This window comes from Hemiscyllium ocellatum, chromosome 30 (genome assembly GCF_020745735.1).
Source record: "Hemiscyllium ocellatum isolate sHemOce1 chromosome 30, sHemOce1.pat.X.cur, whole genome shotgun sequence".
NCBI lineage: Eukaryota > Metazoa > Chordata > Chondrichthyes > Orectolobiformes > Hemiscylliidae > Hemiscyllium > Hemiscyllium ocellatum.
In genome coordinates this window covers 48,512,371-48,538,569 of record NC_083430.1, presented here as the reverse complement: position 1 = coordinate 48,538,569, position 26,199 = coordinate 48,512,371, and the positions used below count along the sequence as shown (strand labels likewise).

Genomic DNA, 26,199 nt, shown 5'->3' with positions numbered 1-26,199 from the left:
GAGACGTTTCGTTGCCAGTTTACTGTCAATGATGCTTTCCATAGCAGGTTTCTGGAAACTAGAGATGGATAAAGCGATGTTGCTATGCATCTCCTTAGCCAATCAGGCCAAAGCATTGTGAAATAAAGAGAGTAAGGACTGAGCAGGAAATGTAAATCAAAGCGGGTGAATTCAATACAAAAACAAAGTGCTGGAGAAACTTGCAGGTCTGGCAGAATCACAGAGAGAAACAGAGTTTATGCTTTAAGTCCAGTGACCCTTATGGCCTCTACATTGCAAAGGGCAATGGGAACCTGCTGTCAGACACTTCCAAAATGATCAATAATCTCATTTGATCTGGTGATCTCCCCACCGTTGCCTCGAAGCTCATAGATACCCCCAATCCTGCACAGTCTGCTTCTACCTCCTTCCAAAAATCCACAAACAGCATTGCCCAGGCAGACCCATTGTTTCTGCCTGATCCCACTCCACAGAACTCATCTACTGCTTCCTCAACTTGATTTTTTCTCCCTTTGCCCAGTCCCTTCCCATTACATTTGCAATTCAGCCTACACTTTACGCCAGTTTCAGAATTTCGCGTTTGTGGGCTCCAGCCGCCTCCTCTTTACCATGGATGTGCAATGTCTTACAAACCCTCCTCCATCAGGATGGTCTCAGGACTCTCTGCTTTTGCCTGGAAAAATAGGCCTGAACCATACCCGCCCCTCACCACCCTCCCCCACCTGGCCTAGTTTGTCCTCACTTTGAGCAACTTCTCTTTTAACTCCTCTGACTTTGAAATCAAAGGGGTGGCTTTGGATACCCATATGGGCCCCGGTTATGCCTGTCTCTTGAGATACATGGAACATTTCTTGTTTCAGTCCTATTCTGGCCTCCAACCACAATTCTTCCTCTGGTACACTCTGAAGAAAGACTCAAAACATTAATTCTGTTTCATTAAAGGTTTTCAATTTAATACAAAAGTGAAGTCAAGGTAATTTTATGAATATTGGCAATGTTCTGATATCTTACTTAAGTGATTCTACACAGTGTCACTAACCTGTTTGACCACACCAGAAGCCCTTCTTGAAGAAGGGCTCATGCTCGAAACGTCAATTCTCCTGCTCTTTGGATGCTGCCTGACCTGCTGCGCTTTTCCAGCAACACATTTTCAGCTCTGATATCCAGCATCTGCAGTCCTCACTTTCTCCCTGACCACACCAGACTCTACAGCGAAGTTTGATCACTCTTCTCATCCATTGGGAATACACTTATTTCCAGCAGGGGTTTTTGGATAGTCCAGAAATGGAAGCTAATGTACTTTCTGGCTGCTGAGAACACAGACTTGGACCTGTTTGGTCTAAGTGGCTCAGCAGCAAAAAATGAGCCACTAAATGAACCGTTATATATTTTCTATCACCACACACATACCATCCTCTACCTCTCCCCCCCATCTTCCATTCAATGTATCACATGATGAAAGGATTGCTGGTTTGAAAGAGTGAAGACTCCATGGAAAAGGACTGAAGATAAATGGCAACTCTTACAATTATAGACTGAGAAATCTAGATGAAAACTAAGACCAGCAGTGTAAACATGAAATCAAGACTGAAGGAGTGTGTGTTTCTAAAAAAAATCATTCATGATTGTGGGTGTCACTGCCAAAGTCAAAATTTATTGCTCAAGTTTAATTTCCTTTGGCAAGAAGATTGTGTGTCACTTGCCTAAGTTATTGAGTGACTTCACAGCCCTTTCAAAGGCTAGTTTAGAGTTAAACATATCAGTGTGGGTCTGAAATCACAAGTATGCCAGACAGAGTAACAGCATGATTTTATAAGCGTCATAAAAGTCTATCTGCTTCAAACACCTTTACTGATATCACCTTTTCATGCCAGATTTATACAACTGAATTATAATTTTCCAGATGCAGCAGTGTAATTTGAACATGTCCCTGGCAATTTGTCCAATGCCTCTGGATTATTACTCTCAATATAATCACCATATTGTCACACCTGATAACGCAAACAAAAGGTCGCAATTTGCTAACATCCACATTATGACTTTAAAACTTTCAATTGAAAGAATAAGGGAGGAGAGCATACAATGGGCAACCTGAGAAGACAGTGTGACAGAAAATCATTAACACCCCAAAGAAATGACAAGTAACAATACTCTAACATCTAAAGGAGATTCTCAACAGAAATTACATTTCTGATGCAAATAGTACTGAAGCGTGACCTGGACTTTTTTTGCATAACAAACTTACTTCTTCGACATCTTCATCAAGTTGTTCATTTGGATCAATTTCTCGCACCAGGTCCTGTAGCTTCTTCTTGCTTAACACCTTAACAAAACAATTAAAGATGCAGACATTTTGCAATTTGAAACTCGGGTTTGGCGCTTCAAATAAAAATTGAAATTACAGATATTCCTTTAAAACAAATTAATGAATTTGAAGTGAGATTTGTTCCATGGCGTGACTCATTTTAGATTAACTCCTAATCAATTACCAAGTAACTACAAATATCATGCAGACACTGACATGTAGATTAGATTAGATTCCCTACAGTGTGGAAACAGACCCTTCGACCCAACCAGTCCACACCGACTCTCCTAAGTGTAACCAACCCTGACCCATTTCACTCTAACCAATGCACCTAACACTATGGGCAATTCAGCTTGGCCAATTCACCTGACCTGCACATCTTTGGACGGTGGGAGAAAACCCACGCAGACACTGGGAGAACGTGCAAACTCCACACAGTCACCCGATGCCAGAATCGAATCTGGGACCCTGGTGTTGTGAGGCAGCAGTACTAACCACTGAGCCTCCGTACTGCCCAGCAACTTATCTGTCAATGGGCTGGTTCAATCAAACTTTTGCAAGTTAAAGGTTGTACCAAGAGTGAAATGCTGCATTTGTTTTTGGTAAAATATCAATCCAAGCTCCAACACAGCAGTTGAAATAAAACTGTTGTGGTTCTGCTCGCCGAGCTGGAAGTTTTTGCTGCAAACGTTTCGTTCCCTGGCTAGGGAACATCATCAGTGCTGTTGGAGCCTCATGTGAAGCACTGCTTTGATGTTTCTTCCGGTATTTATATTGGTTTGTTCTTGCCGCTTCCGGGTGTCAGTTTCAGCTGCAGTGATTTGTATGTGGGGTCCAGGTCGATGTGTCTGTTGATGGATGTTCTTGCCGTTTCCGGGTGTCAGTTTCAGCTGTAGTGGTTTGTATATGGTGTCCAGGTCAATGTGTCTGTTGATGGAGTTTGGGGATGAATGCCATGCTTCTAGGAATTCCCTGGCTGTTCTCTGTCTGGCTTGTCCTATGATAGTGGTGTTTTCCCAATCAAATTCATGTTGCTGGTTGTCTGAGTGTATGGCTACTAGAGATAGCTGGTCGTGTCGTTTTGTGGCTAGCTGATGTTCATGGATGCGGATTGTTAGCTGTCTTCCTGTTTGTCCTATATAGTGTTTTGTGCAGTCCTTGCATGGTATTTTGTAAACTACGTTAGTTTGGCTCATGCTGGGTATTGGGTCCTTTGTTCTAGTGAGTTGTTGTCTGAGCGTGGATGTTGGCTTGTGTGCTGTTATGAGTCCTAAGGGTCGCAGTAGTCTGGCTGTCAGTTCTGAGATGCTCCTGACGTATGGTAGAGTGGCTAGTCCTTTTGGTTGTGGCATGTCCTCGTTCCTCGGTCTATCTCTTAGGCATCTGGTGATAAAGTTGCGTGGGTATCCGTTTTTGGCGAATACCTTGTATAGATGTTCCTCTTCCTCTTTTCGCAGTGCCTGTTCACTTCAATTGACAAAACCCTAGCCAGAGAAACAATAGCCAACCTACTGGACACACATAACAAAACACAGGAGGCCGAACCTATCAACAAGGACGGCATACTTAAACTACTGGACCTGTGCCTCACCACACACTTTACATTCAACAATCAGATATACGAACAAATCAACGGAACACCCATGGGATCACCAATCTCGGGACTCATAGCAGAGGCAGTTATGCAAAGGTTAGAACATACAGCCATACCACAAATCCAACCCAAACTCTGGATCAGATATGTTGATGACACCTTTGTAATCATCAAAAACACAGATATAGAAAAAACACACCGAATCATCAACGCCACACTCACAGGAATCCGATTCACACGAGAAGAGGAAAAGGATAGCCAACTCCCATTCCTAGACGTGTTAGTAGAGAGAACACCCAACGGAGAATTCACTACAAGGGTACACAGGAAACCAACACACACAGACCAAGTCTTAAACTATGAAAAGTAACCACCCCAACACACACAAACGAAGCGGCATCAGGACACTATTCAAAAGGGCCACAACACACTGCAGTACACCAGAACTGCGAAAAGAGGAAGAGGAACATCTATACAAGGTATTCGCCAAAAACGGATACCCGCGTCTCAGAACTGACAGCCAGACTACTGCGACCCTTAGGACTCATAACAGCACACAAGCCAACATCCACGCTCAGACAACAACTCACTAGAACAAAGGACCCAATACCCAGCATGAGCCAAACTAACGTAGTTTACAAAATACCATGCAAGGACTGCACAAAACACTATATAGGACAAACAGGAAGACAGCTAACAATCCGCATCCATGAACATCAGCTAGCCACAAAACGACACGACCAGCTATCTCTAGTAGCCATACACTCAGACAACCAGCAACATGAATTTGATTGGGAAAACACCACTATCATAGGACAAGCCAGACAGAGAACAGCCAGGGAATTCCTAGAAGCATGGCATTCATCCCCAAACTCCATCAACAGACACATTGACCTGGACACCATATACAAACCACTACAGCTGAAACTGACACCCGGAAACGGCAAGAACAAACCTATATAAATACCGGAAGAAACATCAAAGCAGCGCTTCACACGAGGCTCCAACAGCACTGATGATGTTCCCTAGCCAGGGAACGAAACGTTTGCAGCAAAAACTTCCAGCTCGGCGAGCAGAACCACAACAACGGATACCCGAGCTACAAATCTTCAATCAGATTTTGAAATAAAACTCTTTGCCCAATTTATTGCGAGAGAAATGCAATGATTAAGAAAATTGTATGTTAAAAACAGAACAGATCCTATATGATCTTCCCATTTCAGTTGTTCATGGGTATCTAGGGTTTCTGGCAAAGTAGGCATTTCTTGTTCATCTTTAATTGTCTCAAGGAGATTGCAGTAGATTGCCTTCTTGAACCAGTATAATCCATCTGCTCAGTGATGATATGGAGGAAATTCTAGATTTGGGTAATGAAGGAATTACTATTGTTCCAAGTGAAGACGGCTTGTGCTTTGGAGGGGAAACTGCAAGAAGTGTCATTTTTACACTTGTCCTATTGAGTGGTGGAGACTTTGGATTTGGAAAGCAATTTAGAGAAGTGGCCACCTGGTGAGCTGTAGAAGAGCATTTTGTAAATGGTACACTCTGATCATGGTATGTCTGTGATTGAGTAAATGCATACTTAATGTTGCGGAAGGGTGTACAACCAAGGAGATGGCTAGTCTTGGATGACCATGAGCTTAGGTTGTCATTGGAGCTGCACTCAGCCAGGCAAGTAGGAAGTATCCCTCTTGACTTGTATCTTCGACATGGAGATCAGGCTTTGGCCCGCTGGGTATTGTTCAGGTCTTGATATATATGGATACAGACTGTTTCAGTATCATTCAGGAATCATGAATGCTGCTTAACATTGTGCAGTGTTCAAATTGATTTTTGACCTTATGATAGAGCCAATTGCTAAAGCAGCTGAAAATGGTTGGGTCATGTAAACTGCCCTGAGGCACTCTTACAGCAATGTCCTAGCATTCAGACTAAGGGACATTTATCACACCATCTTCCTTTGTGTTTGATATGACTCCAACGAGAACACAGTTTCTTCCAATTTGTTCCACTTTTTTTTTTAAAAAAGGATTCTTTAATGCCTCTGTGCAGATGCTGTCTTCATGACAATGGCAGTCACTCTCTCACCTGATCTCTAGAATTCGGCTCTTTTGTCCAAATTTGCACCAAATCTGTAATGAGGGCTGGTGCCAAGTGGCCCAGGTAGAAGGCATTCCAGTCATTCATGGGTATTTAGGGCTGAGGAACTGCTACTAATAACACTTTTGATGACAATTTTCATCACGTTTCAGAAACTATCAGCACGGACGGGATGGTTGGTAACTGGTTGGATTGAATTTGTCCTGATTCTCACAACTTTTCGCATTGGTGAGTGAATTTTTATGTTTTATTCATTCATGGGGTGAGGGCTTTTTTGGCTAGACCAGCATTTATGGCCCATCCCTAATTGCCCAGAGGGCATTGCTGTGGGTTATGAGTCACATAGAGGCCAGACCAAGTAAGGATGGCAGACTTCCTTCCCAAAAGGACATTAGTGAACTAGATGGGCTTTTCCGACAGTCAACAATGGACTCTTGATTCCAGATTCCTATTTATGAATTCAAATTCCCCCACCTGCCGTGTTGGGATTTGAATCCAGCTCCCCAAAACATTATTGGGTCTCTGGACTAACAGTCCAATGATAATACCACTAAGGCCATTGCTTCCCTTGTATTAGTGTCGCAGATGGACTATAACAGCTCCAAGAGCTATTTCAAGGAGGACAAGTTTTCAGCACTATAGCTGGGATGTTTTCAAAGCCTACAAGTATTGTAAAATCCACTGTGATCAGCCATTTCTTGATATGAGTGAGCTTCACAAGGTTTGTATCACAAGATGTGTGAGTCACCTAATCTTGCAGGCAACAGGGAGTTAAGTTCCAACAGGGACTCGAAACTTGTCACTCTCTACCTTCCATAAAAACATAGGCTTCTTATCAACTGCTGTATAGCAAAATTGGCAGCAACCATTATGATAGCTGTACTCACCATTGCTTCATCTTTATACCGGGAGGTTAGGGATAAATTCTACAAAGAAAAATTTCTGTAAAGAGTGGAAGAGTTTATACTGAAAAGTATGACATTCAAATCACAGAGCTAAAATACCTGATTGCCTTCTGGACTCATACGTCCCCCTGAGCCTGGTGTTCCAGGTATCTTTACCACAGCAGTGCTATTAGCCATTGTATTTGGAGGTGGTGTGCTGGATGGATCAGGTTTTACTGAGGGAAAAGTTGTCAAATTTATTAGCGCTGAAGGTCCAAACTGGTTCATAATCTGTTGGGCTTTGGCCTTCAAATCATTAAGTTTCTCCAAATCCTGTTTCTGTTTGGGGTTGTGGGGGCCAGGACCAATCAGCTGTTAAAAATATAAAAGGAAAGCAATTTTTTTACAAGCTGTTTGTTAACAGTCTATATCTATGCTTTAATTTACTACGCATTGTCAGATTCTGAAAACTTTAAATTACACTATTCTTCCTCTCCAAGTCTGAAAAATGTAAACCAATATTACAATATTCGGAATCCTTGTTCCAAGTTGTTTCCAGAGTGAAGCTCGTTCATGGATTAAGTTACACCATTTTTCTTCAGATATTCATAAAGCACATTTATGATCTTATACTATGACTCAGTTCTCTATAATTTGGGAAAGCCAAAAAAAAACCCATCACCCATCTGAACTCTGAAACCAAATAAGCAGCATCACTGCATCTGTGCAATTGGAACAGGCTGGAGACTGATCTAACTGCTTCATTGTGATTGCAAATAATTAAATAATATATCTTTTGAGAAGTTATCAATTTAACATAAAACATGACTGCAAACTATGTTCACTGGAGAAACTGTACTGATGCATGAGGATCTTAAGAGGAGAAACTTAACGATTGTCACATGTTACATTGTAATATTAGCGATTCTTATCAGGTTTTAAAATTTCAAATAAAAGAAAAACCTTGTGGATGTTGGAAATCTGAGACAAAAAAGCACAAACAGCAAATACCCAAACATCCCTTCATTCCCTCAGAATTAGAGTCATAGAGTCACAGAAATGTTTAGAATGGAAACAGACCCTTCAGTCCAACTCATCCATGCCAACCCGATATCCTAACCTAATCTAGTTCCATTTACCAGCACCCGGCCCATATCCCTCCAAACCCTTCCTATTCATATACCCATCCAGATGCCTTTAAGTGTTGCGATTGTCCCAGCCTCCACCACTTCCTTTGGCAGCTCATTCCATACCCGTACCACCCTCTGCACAAACAAGTTGCCCCTTTCGTCTTTTTTATATCTTTCCCCTCTCACCCTAAACCTATGCCCTCTAGTTTTGGACTCCCCCCACCCCAGGGAAAAGACTTTGTCGATTTATTCTATCCATGATTTTGTAAACCTCTAAAAAGTCTCCCCTCAGCCTCTGACGCTCGAGGGAAAACAGCCCCAGCCTATTCAGCCTCTCCCTATAGCTGAAATCCTCCAACTCTGGCAACATCCTTGTAAATCTTTTCTGAACCCTTTCAAGTTTCACAACCTCCTTCCAATAGGAAGGAGACCAGAACTGCACAGCTGCAACATGACCTCCCAACTCCTGTATTCAATACTCTGACCAATAAAGGAAAGCATACCAAATGCCTTCATCACTATCCTATCTACCTGCGACTCCACTTTCAAGGAGCTATGAACCTGCACTCCAAGATCTCTGTGTTCAGCAACACTCTCTAGGACCTTACCATTAAGTGTATAAGTCCTGCTAAGATTAGCTTTCCCAAAATGCAGAACCTCATTTATCTAAATTAAACTCTATCTGCCACATCTCAGCCCATCAAGATCCTGCTGTAATCTGAGATAACCTCCTTCACCGTCCACTACACTTCCAATTCTGGTGTCACCTGCAAACTTACTAACTATATCACTTATGCTCACATCCAAATCATGTATATAAATGATGAAAAATAGTGGACCCAGCACCGATCCTTGTGGCACTCCTCTGGTCACAGGCCTCCACTCAAAAACAACCCTCCACCACCACCCTCTGTTTTCTACCTTTGAGCCAGTTCTGTATCCAAATGGCTAGTTCTCCCTGTATTCCATGAGATCTAACCTTGCTAACCAGTCTCCCGTAGGGAACCTTGTTGAATGCCTTACTGAAATCCAAATAGATCACCAAAAGAGAAAATGCTGGAAAATCTCAGCAGGTCTGGCAGCATCTGTAAGGAGAGAAAAGAGCTGACATTTTGAGTCTAACTGACCCTATGTCAAAGGTTTCAGATTCCAGCATCTGCAGTAATTTGCTTTTATCATATAGATCACGCCCACTGTTCTGCACTCATCAATCCTCTTTGTTATTCCTTCAAAAAAAGTAAATCAAGTTTGTGATATGATTTCCCATGCACAAAGCCATGTTGCCTATCCCTAATTAGTCTTTGCCTTTCCAAGAGTTGGAATAAATCGGTGTTTCTCTGCTTGGAAATCAGTGGGGAGTGGGGTCATTTTAGTTCAATTAAAGTGATTCACCAACTTCTCAAGCCAACTCACCAATCGATAATTACATGCACCTCAGCTCTTAATTCTTAGCACTCAAGAATGGTTTTGCTCAGGCCCTAAAGAGTTTGATGAATTTATGTGCAGTGTAGCAAAAGTTATCCATTTTAAGCTAAGCTACAATTAAAAGCACAAAAAGTAGCCTCAGCAACCCTGGTCTTAGGAAGGGGCAGAACGGCAATTGAGGAAAAAGCCAAAAAATATCTCAGAGGCTCTAACTGTCTATCTCAGAAGTAGACTGAGTGAGTAAATTTGGTTGGGCAAGGACAGAACGAGGTTCAATTAGGACACTCCTCATGCCCAAATAAAGTCTGCCAACATTCGTTAGTAAAGTTCACAGTGGAATGGTGCCACCTAGGTGAGAATATGGAGCACACTGATGCACACTGCTCTGCACTAGAGAGAAAGGATAACTCTAGGTGAAGAAAATAATTGCCCTGGAAACCCTACTGTTTACTGTGCAAAATATAGGAGTTGAGAGTGCCAAATCTGAGGCAGCATAAGGAAATGCAGTAAGTGTCAAGGGAAATACCACTGCAAAGCATTCAGTTCAATAAAGGTTCCTCTGTTTTTGCATGTAAAAGCACATTAAAAAAATTAATTAAAGGTTACCCCAGTAAACAGTTGACATACCAACTGCTCAGCAAGTCAGTATTCAGCCATCAAATGTGCAATGTGTCTGGAAGATACTTGCAGAATTATTTGGTATAATCAAATTTGCATGGCTTACGTTAGTGAAGTAAAAAGTCTCAGTTTTGCATATGATCATCTGATTCCAAGTTCCATTTTATTTCCCTTGCTTCAACCCACTGACAAATACCTCAAGAATCCTGACACTATCCAAGACAAAGCAGACTACTTGATTGATATTGCATCTGCAAACATCCACACCTTAAATATACCCACTAAAGGTGTAAACAAAGATGTTTTGCCAATTTACCTTCCCTCTGCCGAATTGCCCTCCATGCTTTAACAGTATTGATGACTATTGGGTTATGGCAATATTCCCTAACTGTCCTCACCTTGTCCAAAAACAGCAAACTGGTAAGGGGGCACCTTGCCTGGGAGACTTCAATATCTAGCCATATTGAATGAGGGTCCCCACAAACCCAATTACTTACATAGGTCAAAAGCGAGTTTAATTGGTAATTTTTAATGTCTGGAAGGTCTACTCCCTCCAATCTGTGAGGCAACTGCAGTTTGGCTAATTTAATGAGGGGCCGTTTATGGTGCCAGATAAAGGAGCTGAACCAACTGTTCAGTCTCCTGAGTGTTTGTTTATTGAAAATCAGGGGGAGCACCTGTATAGGGTATAGCAAACGAGGGAGAATATTCATCTTAATAAGCACTATCCGACCCAACCATGAGACTGGAAGTGCCTCCCATCTTTGGGGATCTTGTTTAATTTTTTCAAATAATTGAGTAAAATTGGCTTTGAACAGCCAATACAGAACTGGAGTAATGAATATGCCCAAATCCACAAAACCTCCCTGTGACCACCTAATTGGGAATCTATAATCACTCTCAAGAGCCAACTCTTTCGTAAGACCACCCATAGGCATAGCCACTGATTTAGCAAAATTAATCTTATACCCTGAAAAAGCACCAAACACGTGAATGCATTGTATCAGGCAAGGCACTGAGACTGCTGGATTTGTCAAGAAAATTAGATCATCATCTGCATACAGCGAGATCTTATGTAATTTTGACCCCACTCCTGAAGCGGATATATTGAGATCCCCACGAATGGCCTCTGCCAACGGTTCAATCACCAACATAAAAAGTAATGCTGAAAGGGGACAGCCCTGCCGGCTGCCCCTAGAAATATTAAAATTGCTTGATCGTACCCCGTTGGTAATGACCGCAGCTACAGGTACACTGTAGAGTACCTTAACCCATCTTATGAAAACTTCGCCCAGACCAAACTGGTCTAGAGTATAGAAAAGGTACAGCCACTCAACTCGGTCAAATGCCCTTCTCTGCATCTAAAGAAATCACCAATCCCTGTATTGACTGCTGTTGGCATGCTCGAATTACGTTAAGCAGCCTCCTAACGTTATTGGAGGATCTGCGGCCCTTTATGAAGCCCATCTGATCCTCTTTAATAATAGAGGGTAACACAGTCTCCAGCCTTAACACAAGAGCCTTAGAGAGGATCTTAAAGTCCACATTTAAGAGCGAGATGGGCCTGTATGAAGCATAGTCTTCCAGATTATTTCACTTATCCTTAAAAAAAGGGAAGATTGGCCTCTCGCAGAGATGGTGGGAGACAAACATGACTGTATGAATCATTAAACATATTCAGCATCGGGCCTGACAGTATACTTACAAATTCTTTATAGAATTCATTGGGAAGTCCATCAGGACCGGGCACCTTCCACTCTGAAGCTGCCTCACCGCTTCCTGCGCTTCTTGATCTGATAATGGGGCATTGAGAAAGGACTGTTGTTCGGGAGTCACACCAGGGAGCTTCAGATCTCTAAAAACAGATTCCATTTTGGCCTGCCCCTCCTTACAATTCGCAGACTGACACAACTTAGAGTAGAATCTCTGGAACGCCACATTAATCTTTTTAGAATCACGTTAGGTTCCCAGACCCTTCCCTAATCACTGTAATGGTTTGTGGGGCACTTCTCTTTCTGGCAAGGTATGCTAAGTACTTGCCTGGCTTGTTACTATGCTCGTATAACCTTTGCTTTGCAAAAGCCAGCTCCTTCTTTGCCGTCTGCGTGAGCACAGAATTTAGTGTAGACTGCAGTGCCGTAATCCCCTGTAGTTTGACCGATGAGAGTCTGTCAAAATAAGCCTTCTTGGCTGCCTTCAACCGTGCTTCAAGGAGACATTGCTGCTCGCCCTTCTGCCGTTTCCTACTTGTGGAATATGAAATAACTAACCTTCTGGCATAAGCTTTGGCAGTTTCCCAGAGAACAGATGAACTATCAACCAAGCCTATGTTGATGTCTAGGAATGCCCAAAATTCCCTAGAGAAATACTCCACTAACTTGCTGTCTATGAGAATAAAGGGATCCATTCGCCAGTATGTTGAATCCACTGTAATTTTAACCATGAGGTACACTGGAGCATGATCAGAGATGGCAATGTTACCAATCGTACAGGATGCCACCAGATCCAGGGTTACCGCAGGGGTCAGAAAAAAATCAATCCTCGTGTGACATCTGTGCGGATTGGAGAAAAACGTGAAATCCCTACCTGTAGGGTGGAGACACCTCCAGACATCCACCAATCCTAATTCCCCACACAAACCCAATAACTGTTTAGTTTGTGCAGAGGGTATCGAGGGATCTTTAGGCAGCCTGTCTACTGTGGGGTCCATGAGGCAGTTAAAATCTCCCCCTATAATGATGTGCTGAGACTTGAGATTTATCAGTTTAGAAAAAGCATCTACCAAGAATTTAAGAGGATGAGCTGGGGGACAATGAACATTTAAAATGCCATATTCTTCCCCATTTATCAAGGCTTTAAGAATTACAAACCTCCCGTATGTGTCTTTAACATATTCCAACAATTTAAATAAGAGATTTTTCCTTACCAATATAGCCACTCCCCTATTTCTGGTATTAAATGATGAAAAATAAACTCGGTCAAAGCCATTCTGCTGCATTTTCAGATGCTCCTTGTCATCCAAATGTTCTCCTGTAACAAAGCAATATCCACCTTCTCCTATCTAATACTTAAATTCCAGACAGGAGGAACCCAAACCACAATTGCTGAGCCTTAGTGTGGCATGGTCCACCAAATATAAAAACTACATAAACTAAAACCACTACATTTAACAAACATACAAAATTATTAAAAATAAAAAAACAAAAATCAGAAAACAAACCAACATATAAAGTGCCAATAGCGCTGAGTAGGGGAAGTCATCCCCTGCCCGGAGGGGGCAACTACCCGTCCCGAAGTGCCCATAAATAGGCATCTAACCATCTCAACCACCTTCACTTCTCCCAGCTAGAGCCGCATCACAAGCGCAAGTTAAAAAGAATAAATACCCCATAGAAATTTAAAATGTACATCTTAACCACCGCCAGACATAGTTTGAACCAAATCATCAATAGAGGAAAAAAAAGGGGAAAAACAAAGCTCCAACAGGATTTCCTCCATTTCTTTTACAGAATGATAAACACATACCCAAGCAACAATATTTATACATACTACAATTGTTTAAATTAGGTTAGTTTGTCCACAAAGTCTCTTGCCTTCTCCGATGTGTCAAAGAGATGCATGGATCCATCTAAGGTGATCCGAAGCACTGCTGGATATCTTGGAGTACTGAATCCCAAGCTCCTTCAATCTTCTCTTGATACCATCATATGACTTTCGTTTCTGGATCACCACCGCTGAAAAGTCCTGAAAAAACATGATCTTAGACCCCTCGTAAATTAGAGCCTTTGGATCCTTCCCCTGGAGTCTGGAAGCCTCCATGACTCTCTCCTTATTCCAGTAATGATAGAACCGCATCAGGAAAGGATGAGTGCGTTGACCTAGACCCGACCTCCGTGCTGTGACCTGGTGAGCCCTCTCTATCTTCAATCCTCTCATGCCAGTCTCCAAGTCAAGGAATTTTGGAAGCCAATCTTCAACAAATTCCCCAGGCCGCTCACGTTCCATACCCTCAGACTGACCGATGATCTGAATGTTCTTTCTCCTGTCCCTGTTTTCAAGATCATCCACTTGGTCACGCAAATTATGAACCTGCGTCTTCAGGACTTGGATCTCTTCCTTGAATGAACTGGCATCAGCTTCCACCACTGTGACCCTGTGCTCCACCTCATCCGTCCTCTTCTCCAGGTCTCCCCGCTGCTGCTCATGCTTCTACAGCATGAGAGAGACTGGAGCCAGCTTCTCTTCAATCTGTTTCCCCAACATCTCGCGAGATTTCGAGAGCTGGTTCACCAGATTCTGGAGAGTAATTGGCTCCGAAGCTGCTGCAGGCTGAGCTGCAGATGCTCCTCCTCCCTTTTTAAGGCATTTCTGGACAGCTGAAAATACAGGTAAGTCAATTTTTAAATGTTCCTTGGGGTTCCATAATCTTTCCAATGCCCCAAGAAATCCTGATGACCTGGGTTGGGTGGGTTAAAGGACCGTCCTGCTCCTGCTGCAATGCAAAGCTCTGCAGTATGATCTTCTCAGATCGCTGCCATCTTAGATCCCCATCTCCATAACTATCTTAATTCAATAAAGTTCTTACTTAAGCACAAATCAATGCCGTAAAAACAATTTCTGATGTTCCAAATTTAAAATCACTCCCTACCCATCCCAAGCACAAAGCATACACTGCTTTTACCTGCTGCAAAAATGAAAAGCACCAAACATACAAATATTATTGAAAATAAATTGTATAGTTCCCAAAGTTTTGTAAGTACAAGGATTAGCAACAACAATGCAATTAATGGAATACATTTCCACAGTTAGCATATATTGACAGTTCCTAAACATCCTTAGTTCAACCAATGTTTCAAATGTCTCCTTTCTAATGACATGCCTTCATTCAGAGATGCCCAAACTTCAGTTGTCATGAGCTATTCCAGAGAGTGCAAATATAGCCCTAATCGGGAAATAGCCGTAGACATTAATAAGCCCAGATATTACATTCTAATACCATGCAAGAACTGTAACAAATACTACATTGGACAAACAGGCAGAATACTAGCCACCAGGATACCTGAATATCAACTGGCCACAAAACGACATGACCCTCTCTCACTAGTATCCTTACATACAGATAAGAAAGGGCACCACTTCTTCTGGAACAATACATTCACCCTAGGACAAGCCAAACAGACACACACAAGAATTCCTAGAAGCATGGCATTCCAACCGGAACTCTATCAACGAATACATCGACTTGGACCCCATTAACCACCTGCTGAGAAAAAGAGCAGGAAACGACATCACCATTGGAAATGACATCACCACCCTAAAGAAACCCAAACATATAAATAGAAAGCAGGAATCATCAGCAATGCGTTGTCCGGGGCTCACTGAAGACATTACCTAGTAGGGTGACAAAACATCTGAAAATGAACCTTCCAGCTCAGTGAGCAAACCTACATCCAGAACCTCAACCTGAGCTACAAATCTTCTCAAAATTCGCTAAATCCATTCTAAAATTTATTGGCTGGTGGGATACTAAAAAGCAACCATTTTAAAATCCCCAAACCCATGGACATCAAACAGGGCAAACTAGCAGACAGGGATGCAAAAAGAATGGCGTTACATTGGCCTCAATGAATGGAATGCCAGGGATCTGGTGCCACATATCTCTTCAGCCTCAAACAGGAAAATATTGTTTTAATATCTGCTCCAAACAAATTCTCTGTGAAACTAGCTCAATTCTTTTTCCTAATTTAGCATCTCTTCTCAGATGTATCATTTACAATGCAGTGGCAAAGCATCCCAAACTGTGAATAATTCTCTGCTGTGGGTCTGTAAGCTGTTTAGGACAGGATTTAAGCTGCTCAACTTTTAACATTGCCACAATGAATGGAATCAGTCAGTGCTAGATTCACACTCAACCAGAGGTAAATGCAGCAAGCTTAATTTAACTCCGGTCACAAATTTCAGACCACTGAACTAAAAAATTCTGATTTATTTCAAATAAATAGAGCTAAATGAGTTTCCACTCTAAGACAGAGAAGTTACTTGGGTATTGAGCAGCTATGCAAAAGGTAACCACAGGTTTGCATTAAAACGGTACAAGGAGATTCCTTTGATACAATATTATTCTTTAGCAAAACAGTTTACATGATAAATAAAGTCTTCATCTGTATCCAGTTGTACTGAGTATCTCAAACCCAAATGATTCCCTGCCAGGTTAACATGTGACCTGATGATTGAAACTGGACTTATCAGTAACTCCAAACCACAAGTGAAATGGTTTGGTTTTGTCCACATTCATGCATTCCATCTTGAAAAAAAGTGTTAAAAAAAAATCAAGACATAAACAATTTATTCTAATCTTTAAAATTACTCATTCATTTGTCAAATGTCACGAATCTGCACACTTGTATTTTAATTGGAATACAAAAAAAGTCCATCATCCAGTTCTTAAAACAAAATAAAACTGTCATGAAATGAAATTTTGATTTCTCAGTCAAGATCATGAATAAACTCAGTAGCTTGTCACCAGATAGCATCACAATGCTTGCTCAAATTCTTGTCAAAGCCCAGAGTGCTGCACAGTTTTAAATCACATTTTCGCTTCCAGGAGAATATTTGCACAGCCAAGAATTGATTCACGTACTATTAAAAGTCTTACCAGTTTTTTGGATGTTGGGATTCAGTGTTCATAGTTCAGTCATGATAAAGGTTATATTTTTCAACATGCTGCAAGATTCTGCAGTGTCTTTGACATTGGCATGAGGTACCAAAGATTTGAAGGCACCTTCCATTTTACAACACTTTAATTTCTCACATTAGCATGATTTACAATTTTTAAAAAAATTAACCTCAATTGTGCTTCAACATAGCCCAAGAGTGTCAGTATTGTGAAGGTCTTCCCTCAACAGGACAAGATCCTCCGTGTCATCCAAATCACACTCAAATGGTCATAAAGATGATTGAGTCAATTTTCCATTTTGGGTGTAATTAGCAAACTGAACATAAAATGCACTCAAAATATGCACTGGCTAGATTGCAATTCAAATGTGATAAAAATCATTGTCACAATCACAAAGTTTGCTAAAAATTAAAGTTCAACTTCTACGCTTCTTTGGCTGATTCACACCAATTGCACTGACATGACAAGCATGAAAGAATGAAAACTCTTACCTCAGTTGCATCAACGTGTAGCAGTAGATTAATTCCTGCCAGTCAGTTTTAAAAAATGAAGGCAGCCCCTCTGTCTAGTGAGACCATTTACTTGCTCATGCCTCCAGACAGAAAAATCAGAAACTTATGGACAGCTGCTTAATTTTAGATTCAGCAACAATATCTTCTGTGCTACAGTGTTTACAGTAAAGTTATTGGTAACAGTATCATTTAACAGAAGCTTTGCTTTCCTGTCTGGGCATTTCAAGATAATAAGCATTTTAGTCAGCAACAGCAAGTATGACGACATCTAGTAACAAGGGACGTCTAGTAACAAGGGACGTCTAGTAACAATTTGTTCATCCAAATGAGATCTGTGCTAACATGCTTTAAAAAAGTTGTTTCATTGAAATAAACAAGGAGTTTCTACTAAAACTAGACACTAGAGATAATTAATGGCTTTAATGAAACCAGATACTGGTGCAATACTCTTCATATTTAGCAAATATGAAATCTTTACCTTGTCAATCATATGTCAAGTTATAAATTACAGACAACTCAAGCCAGAATTAAAACCAAGTAGCTTTAACATGCGATATTATGTTAGTTTACAGCAACGTACTTGAACCTTTATATCTGCATCAGTATTTTAAAGCAGGTCAAATTAAAATCCCATTAATATTTTGAATAGGAATGTTATTTCAATGGACTGTTTTGCTGATTTGATGACTTAAAGTCAGAGAATCAAACATATAAAATAGGAGAAGTAAAACATGTGGCTCTTCAAGTTCTATAAATTCACTAAGATCACAGCTGACCTGTTTCCACATTCCTATTCCACATCCCATACTCACAACCTTCGAATCCCAGCCTTTTTAGGCTGGGAATCTATCCATTTCTATCTTAAAAATGTAAAATGACCCCATGTCCACTGCTTGCTGAGGCAGTCGTTCCAAAGCCATACTTGGATTAAAAAAATTCTCACCTTTCTGAAAGGGCGCGTCTTAAACTGTATCAATTTCGTAAAGCTCCTTTGAATTAGCTCCAATACATTTACATCTTTTCCTTAAGTAAGGAGACCAAAACTGCACATAGTACTCAAGACGTGATCTCACCAATGCTCTTTTTGCTGAATAATATGTAATGAAGAACAGCATATTAGCCTTCATGATTAAGTGCTGTACTTGTATACTAACTTTGTGATTCATGCCTAAACACCTAATGCTTCTGTATCTCTGAATTCTGCAGTCATTCTCCATCTTATTGATGCTCTGCTATTTCTTTTTTCCTGTCAAAGTGAACGACGTCACATTTTCCCACATAATATTCTACCTGCTAGCTTTTCATCACTCACTCAACTGACACAACCATTAGAAAGCCAAGGCCTCAGAGGGTCCTCGAAGTATCACATTGATTTTAAAAATGGAAACGCAACAACTTTTAAAATAAAATTACATTAGTATTATAACAATTACTTTATGAAGAATTGATCAGAGTAAAATTTGAGAAAGATAAGCATACAATGTGTGTTAGAATCCAAAGTGAACAAAACAAAGACTAACAATATACTGCATATTACAGAAACAATTCAAGCAGCAGTTGTGCAATACTGACTTGCATTTTGAAAAGCAGAACGCGTGGTTATCTTTAAAGGAGTGATTTGCAAGCAGCATGCTTTTTGATTAACTAGCTTTGTATATACTCAGCAGCAAAAAATGAGCTGGTGTAGGTTTCAAACATTAATTTTGAGAAGCATCTCTGCTTTGTCAAAAAAAGACAAAAATCTTCTCCAGTAGGGCCTGGATTATGAGATTCAGCAGTAAAAACTTACACATGACTGGCAAAGTTAAGCTGTAGTTAGCAGCAGTATGCTCTAAGGTAAATGCAGTTTTGCTACTAAGTTTAAGAATACATTTCTAAATTTAGGAATTTAGGAAATACTTCATTCACACCATTGGGGCACAAAAATATAATTGATGCTGAGGAAAAATAATTCTGGTCTCCTAAGAGATCTTACACCACCTGCAACAGTGCTTGCCAAACCTTTTTGCACTGTGACCCCATTTTAAGGCTTGAAAATTGTTGCAACTCCCTCAGTGAAAACTGGGAGTAAGAACCTATTGGGGAAGAGGTACTATTGTTATAAACACTGAAAAATTTTCAGAGCAACTTCAAATTTTCTATTCACAACCTCCACTTTGGAAAACCCTGATCTATACATTTATAAAGCCGTGTATTTTAAATGATTATTTTTCAATTTGTCTCTTTTTTATTGCTGGAGGTTGAAGGGGATCAGTTAGTTTTAGACATGAGTACTACAGACCAGTACACATGGCTGAGTTTGGATAGTGCAATTTGGATGCGCAAAGGGGGGGGGGGGGGGAGAGAGAGAACTTAAGTCAGATTTTAATCACTAAGTATCAATCTGCATTGGAATTATATGTATGGATACTAAGGAGTACAGAACTGGAGTCAAACAGTCTGCTGCCACTCATTGTATCTGAAGCTAGACAATGTCACTGCCATTGTGACAAAGTAACTTCAGAAGAGAAGGAAAAAACCATGATATTTTTAAAAGAAGGTTATGTTACAGCTAACTTAGTGACCATGGCAAAATGGTGACTTTCTACTGGATTCACATCAGATATCTGCAATTAGGTTATTCAAATCACCAATGCGGAAGCAACAAAGCAAAATTTAATGCAAAACCCCTGTCAGTGTTTTGCTACTGCATTCTCTCACACCAGTTAAGGCCACTCAGGCGCTACTTACTGCTATCTGAGAGTCTAGATCTTTAATCACATCAGCTACTGCTGTAGGCCCAGATAATGAAGAGTTCATTGTGACATACTGCCTAAAAACAAACAGCAAGGATTAAGCCACATTTAGATTAACTGAATCTAGGACTGCAAATGCTTTTCAGAAGTGTCTTAACATAAAAAATTAATATCCTAAAAATTACCACTACCAAGTAATATAAATACAGGATTAATTCAAATACTAAGTTTGATAACTTCTAGAATATGTATCATTAATTTACAGTGATTCTATAATGCAGATGGGATGAATCTTTTATTTGAAGCAAGTAAAATCTCCTTGGAGAGATGTGGCTTTCCAATCCTAAATCCTGCTACCAGATTTCCTATTTCTCTCAAAGCTCAAGGAAGAGTAAATAAAAATGTCTGGCTGCAATAAAATGTTTAGCGCATTAGAAACCAAACCAAATTAACTAATTGTTTACAACTTAATTTGGGTTTCCCTTTCCAGTAGACCACTAGCTAATGACTGGAGAGGCGTGATTGAAGATAGGGTCAGGAAACCCTCATAATCAAATCGCTTACTGATACTTACAGAAGAGTGGACGTTTCAGGCGTAAGCCCTTCATCAGGGATGTAATGCTGCCTGACCTGCTGTGCCTATCCAGCACCACACTTTCCAACAGTTGCTGCAAAGTGCTGCTTTTAAACATAAGTGAGATTTTATACTTTGTGAACTCTGCCTCCTTTGATGTGAAAGAACCAAAAAGGAAAATATCACAGAACTAAAGGACTTTGGAAACAAATGGAACCACTCATTGAATCTCGAGGGTTGGTGTCATTGAATCATTTTCTCAGTATTTTTTCTTTTCTTCATTAATAACAGCAATGCTTCTTCATCTGTACCTATCTGTATGATGTTAGAGGAGATTTTAGACATAGATTAGAGGTTTAACTATTAGAGATATATGTCAATAGTTCAGAGCTGTTGGAGTCTGTTTACTGGTAATAAACAGTAATTCTTGTTAAGTGCAAAAACATTGTGTCTTGTGTTATCCTGAGTTTATCAGATTGGTAAATTAGTGACTTTGCGTAGTTTGATACAATTTTTAAACTTGCGTCCTCTCTGGGGAAAGCCAAGCTTGATTTCCAGAACTTTCCCCCATTAGTTGTAACACTCCCCATGATCTAACACAACTACCACCTGTTACTTTTGAAATATATGCTCATTTAAACTTGAGCTAAGTGCCTGTCAGTTCTGAAAAGCAAAAACAACCATGAAAAAGACTTTATTTATACAGTGCCTTTCAAAGCTACAGAACATTCTAAAACACTTGTGAAGTACAGAAACTGCAGTAATGCAAGGAACAGCATCCAAATTCCAGCAAGATCCTGCAAATAACAACTTGACAGAGTTATAGAGGTATACAGCATGGTAACAGGCTCTTCGGTCTAACTCATCCACACTGACCGGATATCCCAAATTAATCTAGTCCCATTTGCCAGCATTTGTCTCATATTCCTTTAAACCCTTCCTATTCATATACCCATCCAGGTGTCCTTTAAATGTTGTAATTGTACCAGCCTCCACCACTCTCGCTGGCAGCTCATTCCATACATGCACCATCCTCTGCGTGAAAAAGTTACCCCTTAGGTCCCTTTTTAAATCTTTCCTTCTCACTTTAAACCTAAGCTGTCTATTTTTGGATTCCTCCACCTCAGGGAAAATAGCTTGTCTATTTACCCTATCTATGCCCCTCATGATTTTATAAGTCTGTATTAGGTCACCCTTCAGCCTCCGATGCTCCAGGGAAAACAGCCCCAACCTATTCAGCCTCTCCCTGTGGTAAAAAACCCTCCAACACTGCCAACATCCTTGTAGTCATGATTTGGAGGCGCTGGTTCTGGGGTGTACAAAGTTAAAAATAAAAATCACAACACCAGTTTATAGGCCCACAGGTTTATTTGGAAGCACTAGATTTCAGAATGTTGCTCCTTCATCAACCACCTGGCATCCAAATAAACCTGTGGGACAATAACCTGGTGGTGTTGTGTGATTTTTACCTTTGAACATCCTTGTAAATCTTTTCTGAACCCTTTCAAGTTTCACAACATCCTTCCTATAGCAGGGAGACCAGAATTGAATGCAGTATTCCAAAACTTGCCTAAACAATGTCCTGTACAATCGCAACACAACCTCCCAATTCCTACAGGCAATGCTTTGACCTTTCAAGGCAAGCAAATCAAACGCCTTTTTCACCTAATCTATCCACTTGACTTTACTTTCAAGAAACTATGAACCTGCACTCCAATATCTCTTTGTTCAGCAACACTCCCCAAGACCTTACCATTACTGGGTGGCATGGTGGCACAGTGCTGCCTCACAGCACCAGAGACCCAGGTTCAATTCCCACCTCAGGCGACTGACTGTGTGTAGTTTGCACATTCTCCCTGTGTCTGCATGGGTTTTCTCCAGCTGCTCCGGTTTCCTTCCACAGTCCAAAAGTGTGCAGGTTAGGTGAATTGGCCATGATAAATTGCCCGTAGTGTTAGGTGAAGGGGTAAATGTAGGGGAACGGGTCTGGGTGGGTTGCGCTTCAGTGGGACAGTGTGGACTTGTTGGGCTGAAGGGCCTGTTTCCACACTAAGTAATCTAATCATTGAGTGTATAGACCCTGGAAGAAAGTGAGGACTGCAGATGCTGGAGATTAGAGTCGAGAGTATGGTGCTGGAAAAGCACAGCAGGTCAGACAGCATCCGAGCAGCAGTAGAATCAACATTCGGGCAAGAGCCCGTAATCAGGAATGTATAGGTCCTGCCCTGATTTACCTTTCCAAAATGCAGCTCCTCACAGAGTCACAGGGATGTACAGCATGGAAACAGACCCTTCGGTCGAACCTGTCCACGCAGACCAGGTATCCCAAACCCAATCTAGTCCCACCTGCCAGCACATGGCCCATATCCCTCCAAACCCTTCCTATTCATATACCCATCCAAATGCCTCTTAAATGTTGCAATTGTACTAGCCTCCACCACTTCCTCTGGCAGCTCATTCCATACACATACCACCCTCTGTGTGAAAAAGTTGCCCCATTGGTCTCTTTTATATCTTTTCCCTCTCATCCTAAACCTATGCCCTCCAGTTCTGGACTCCCCCACCCCAGGGAAAAGCACCTCATGATTTTGTAAACCTCTATAAAGTCACCCCTCAGCTTCTGACGTTCCAGGGAAAACAGTCCTAGCTCAAATCCTCCAACCATGGCAACATCCTTGTAAATCTTTTTTGAACCCTTTAATGTTTCACAACATCTTTCTGATAGGATGATGACAAGAATTGCACGCAATATTCCAACAGTGGCCTAACCAATGTCCTGTACAGCCACAACATGATCTCCCAACTCCTCTACTCAATATTCTGATCAATAAGGAAAAGCATACTAAACACCATCTTCACTATCCTAGCTACCTGTGATTCCACTTTCAAGGAGTTATGAACTTGCACTCCAAGGTCTCTTCGTTCAGCAACACTCCCTAGGACCTTACCATTAAGTGTATAAGTCCTGTTCTGATTTGCTTCCACAAAATGCAGCACCTCACATTTATCTAAATTATTCTCCACCTACTAATCCTCAGCCTTTTGGCCCATCTGAGCAAGATCACGTTGTACACTGAGGTAACTTTCTTTGCTGTCCACTGCACCTCCAAGTTTGGTGTCATCTTCAAACTTACCTATGATCGCATCCAAATCATTTATACAACTGGCCAAAAACAGTGGGCCCAACATAGATCCTTGTAGCATACCACTGGTCACAGGCCTCCAATCTGAAAAGCAGCCCTCTACCACCACTGTCTTTTAATTTCAAGTAGTTCTGTATCAAAATAGCTAGACTTTTTTTAGATTTCCTACAGTGTGGAAACAGGCCCTTCGGCCCAACAAGTCCACACCGACCCTCCGAAGAGTAATTCACCCCGTCCCACTTCTCTCTAACTAATGCACCGAACATTATGGGCAATTTAGCGTGGCCAATTCACCTGACCTGCACATCTTTGGACTGTGGGAGGAAACCGGAGCACCCAGAGGAAACCCACGCAGACATGGGGAGAATGTGCAAACTCCACACAGACAGTTGCCCAAGGCTGGAATTGAACCTGGGACCCCAGCGCTGTGAGGCAGCAGTGCTAACCATTGAGCCACCGTGCTGCCCCAAAGCTAGAGCTAGTGCTCCTACTATTTTGTATGATCTAACCTTGCTAGCCAGTCTACCATACAGAACCTTGTCGAACTCCTTACTGAAGTCCATATCGATCACATCCACCCCTTTGCCCTCATCAATGTCTTCATTACTTCATCCATCAAGTACGACTTGATTGTCACTTACTCAATCAAGTTCGTGAGACACGATTTCCCATGCACAAAGCTGTGGTGACTATCCCGAATCAGTCCATGCCATTCTAAATACATGTAAATCCTGTCCCTCAGGATTCTCTCCAACAAATTGCCCACCATAGATGTCAGGCTCACCAGTCTATTGTTCCCCAGCATTTCCTCACCACCACATTAGCCAACGTCCAGTCTTCCAACACATCCCCTGTGGCTATCGATGATCCAAAAGTCTCAGCAAGGGGTCCAAGCAATCACTTCCCTCGCTTCCCACAAAATTCTCAGGTACACCTGATCAGGTCCTAGGAATTTATCCACCTTTATGAGTTTTACAACATGCAGTACCACCTCCTCTGCAATATGGACATTTTTCAACATGTTGCTATTTATTTCCTTACATTCTCTATCGTCCATATCCTTCTGCACAGTAAACATTGATGCAAAACACCCCTATCTCTTGCTGTTCTAACATAGCCATTCTTGCTGATCTTTAAGGGGCCCTATTTTCTTGCTAGTTACCCTTTTGTCTTTAATTAAATGTAGAATCCCTACGGATTCTCCTTAACCCTATTTGCCAAAGCTATCTCAGTGTAGATGGATTGACCACAGTAAATTGTCCATAGTATCTAGAGATGGGTTAGCCCTGGGAAATACAGGGTGACAGGGGTAGGATACGGTAGTGAGTTTGGGTGGGTCACTCTTTGGAGAGTTGGTATGTACTCTATGAGCCAAATGCCTATTTCTACATTGTAGGGATTCTATGACCTATGCTCCCTTCTTGCCCGCCTAATTTCCCTCTTAAGTATACTCCTACTGCCTCTATACTATTCTAGGGAATCACTTGATTTCTGCTGTCTATACCGACATATGCTTTCCTCTTAGTCTTGACCAAAACCTCAATTTCTCTAGTCATCCAGCATTCCCTACATATACCAGCCATGCTCTTCATCCTATGAGGAATATACCGTCTGTGGATTCATTACGTCATTTTTGAAGGCTTCCTAATTTCCAGCCATCCCTTTACCTGCAAACACACATCCCCAATCAACTTTTGAAAGTTGTTGCCAGACATCAAAATTAGTCTTCCTTCAACTTTGAACCTCAACTTTTAGATCCGGTCTATCCTTTTCTATCACTATTTTAAGACTAATAGAATAATGATTGCTGGCCCCAAAGTTCTCCCCTACTGACATCTCAGTCACCTGCCCTACCTTATTTCCCAAGAGTAGGTCAAGTTTTGCACCTTCTCTAGGAGGTTCATCAATCAGAAAATTTTCTTGTATACACAAATTCCTCTCCATGGAGAAAGTGAGGACTGCAGATGCTGAAGATCAGAGTTTAAAAATGTGTTGCTGGAAAAGTGCAACTGGTCAGGCAGCATCAAAGGAACAGGAGAATTGACGTTTCGGGCATAAGCCCTTCTTCAGGACAAATTCCTCTCCATCCAAGCCCTAATACTATGGCAGTCTTAGTTTATGTTTGGAAAGTTAAAATTCCCCACCATTATTACCCTGTTATTCTTACAGATAACTGAGATCTCTTTACAAATTAGTTTCTCAACAATTTGGGGGTCTATCGTACAATCCCAGTAAAGGATTTCTTATTTCTTAGTTCCATCCAAATATCTTCCCTGGACATATTCCCAGGAATATCCTCCCAAAGTACAGCTGTAAATGCAATCCTTGATCAAAAATGCCACTCCCCATTCACTCATGCCCATCTTTCAATCCTTCCTATAGCATCTATACCCTGGAACATTAAGCTGCCAGTCCTGTCCATCGCTGAGCCACATCTCCGTAATTGCTATCCCAGCTCCCAGTGATGCCCTGAGTTCATCTGCCCTGTTAGACCCGCATCAAA

The 26,199-nt window shown here is 41.3% G+C and overlaps 1 protein-coding gene across 4 annotated transcripts in view; it reads right to left on the bottom strand.

Moving 5' to 3' along the window:
* taf12 (TAF12 RNA polymerase II, TATA box binding protein (TBP)-associated factor) overlaps positions 1-26,199 on the bottom strand; it is a 50,803-nt gene that overhangs the window by 10,691 nt on the left and 13,913 nt on the right. The window contains exons 2-5 of one of the 4 annotated variants that reach the window (XM_060847328.1): positions 19,975-20,056; positions 7,004-7,255; positions 6,887-6,925; positions 2,246-2,323 (exon numbers count right to left, since the gene is read on the bottom strand). In XM_060847328.1, the coding sequence (XP_060703311.1) occupies positions 2,246-2,323; positions 6,887-6,925; positions 7,004-7,255; positions 19,975-20,043 (438 nt within the window). In that variant the 5' untranslated portion in view covers positions 20,044-20,056. The remainder of the gene's footprint in view (positions 1-2,245; positions 2,324-6,886; positions 6,926-7,003; positions 7,256-19,974; positions 20,057-26,199) is intronic. The other 3 variants (XM_060847329.1, XM_060847330.1, XM_060847331.1) reach the window with 3 other exon arrangements.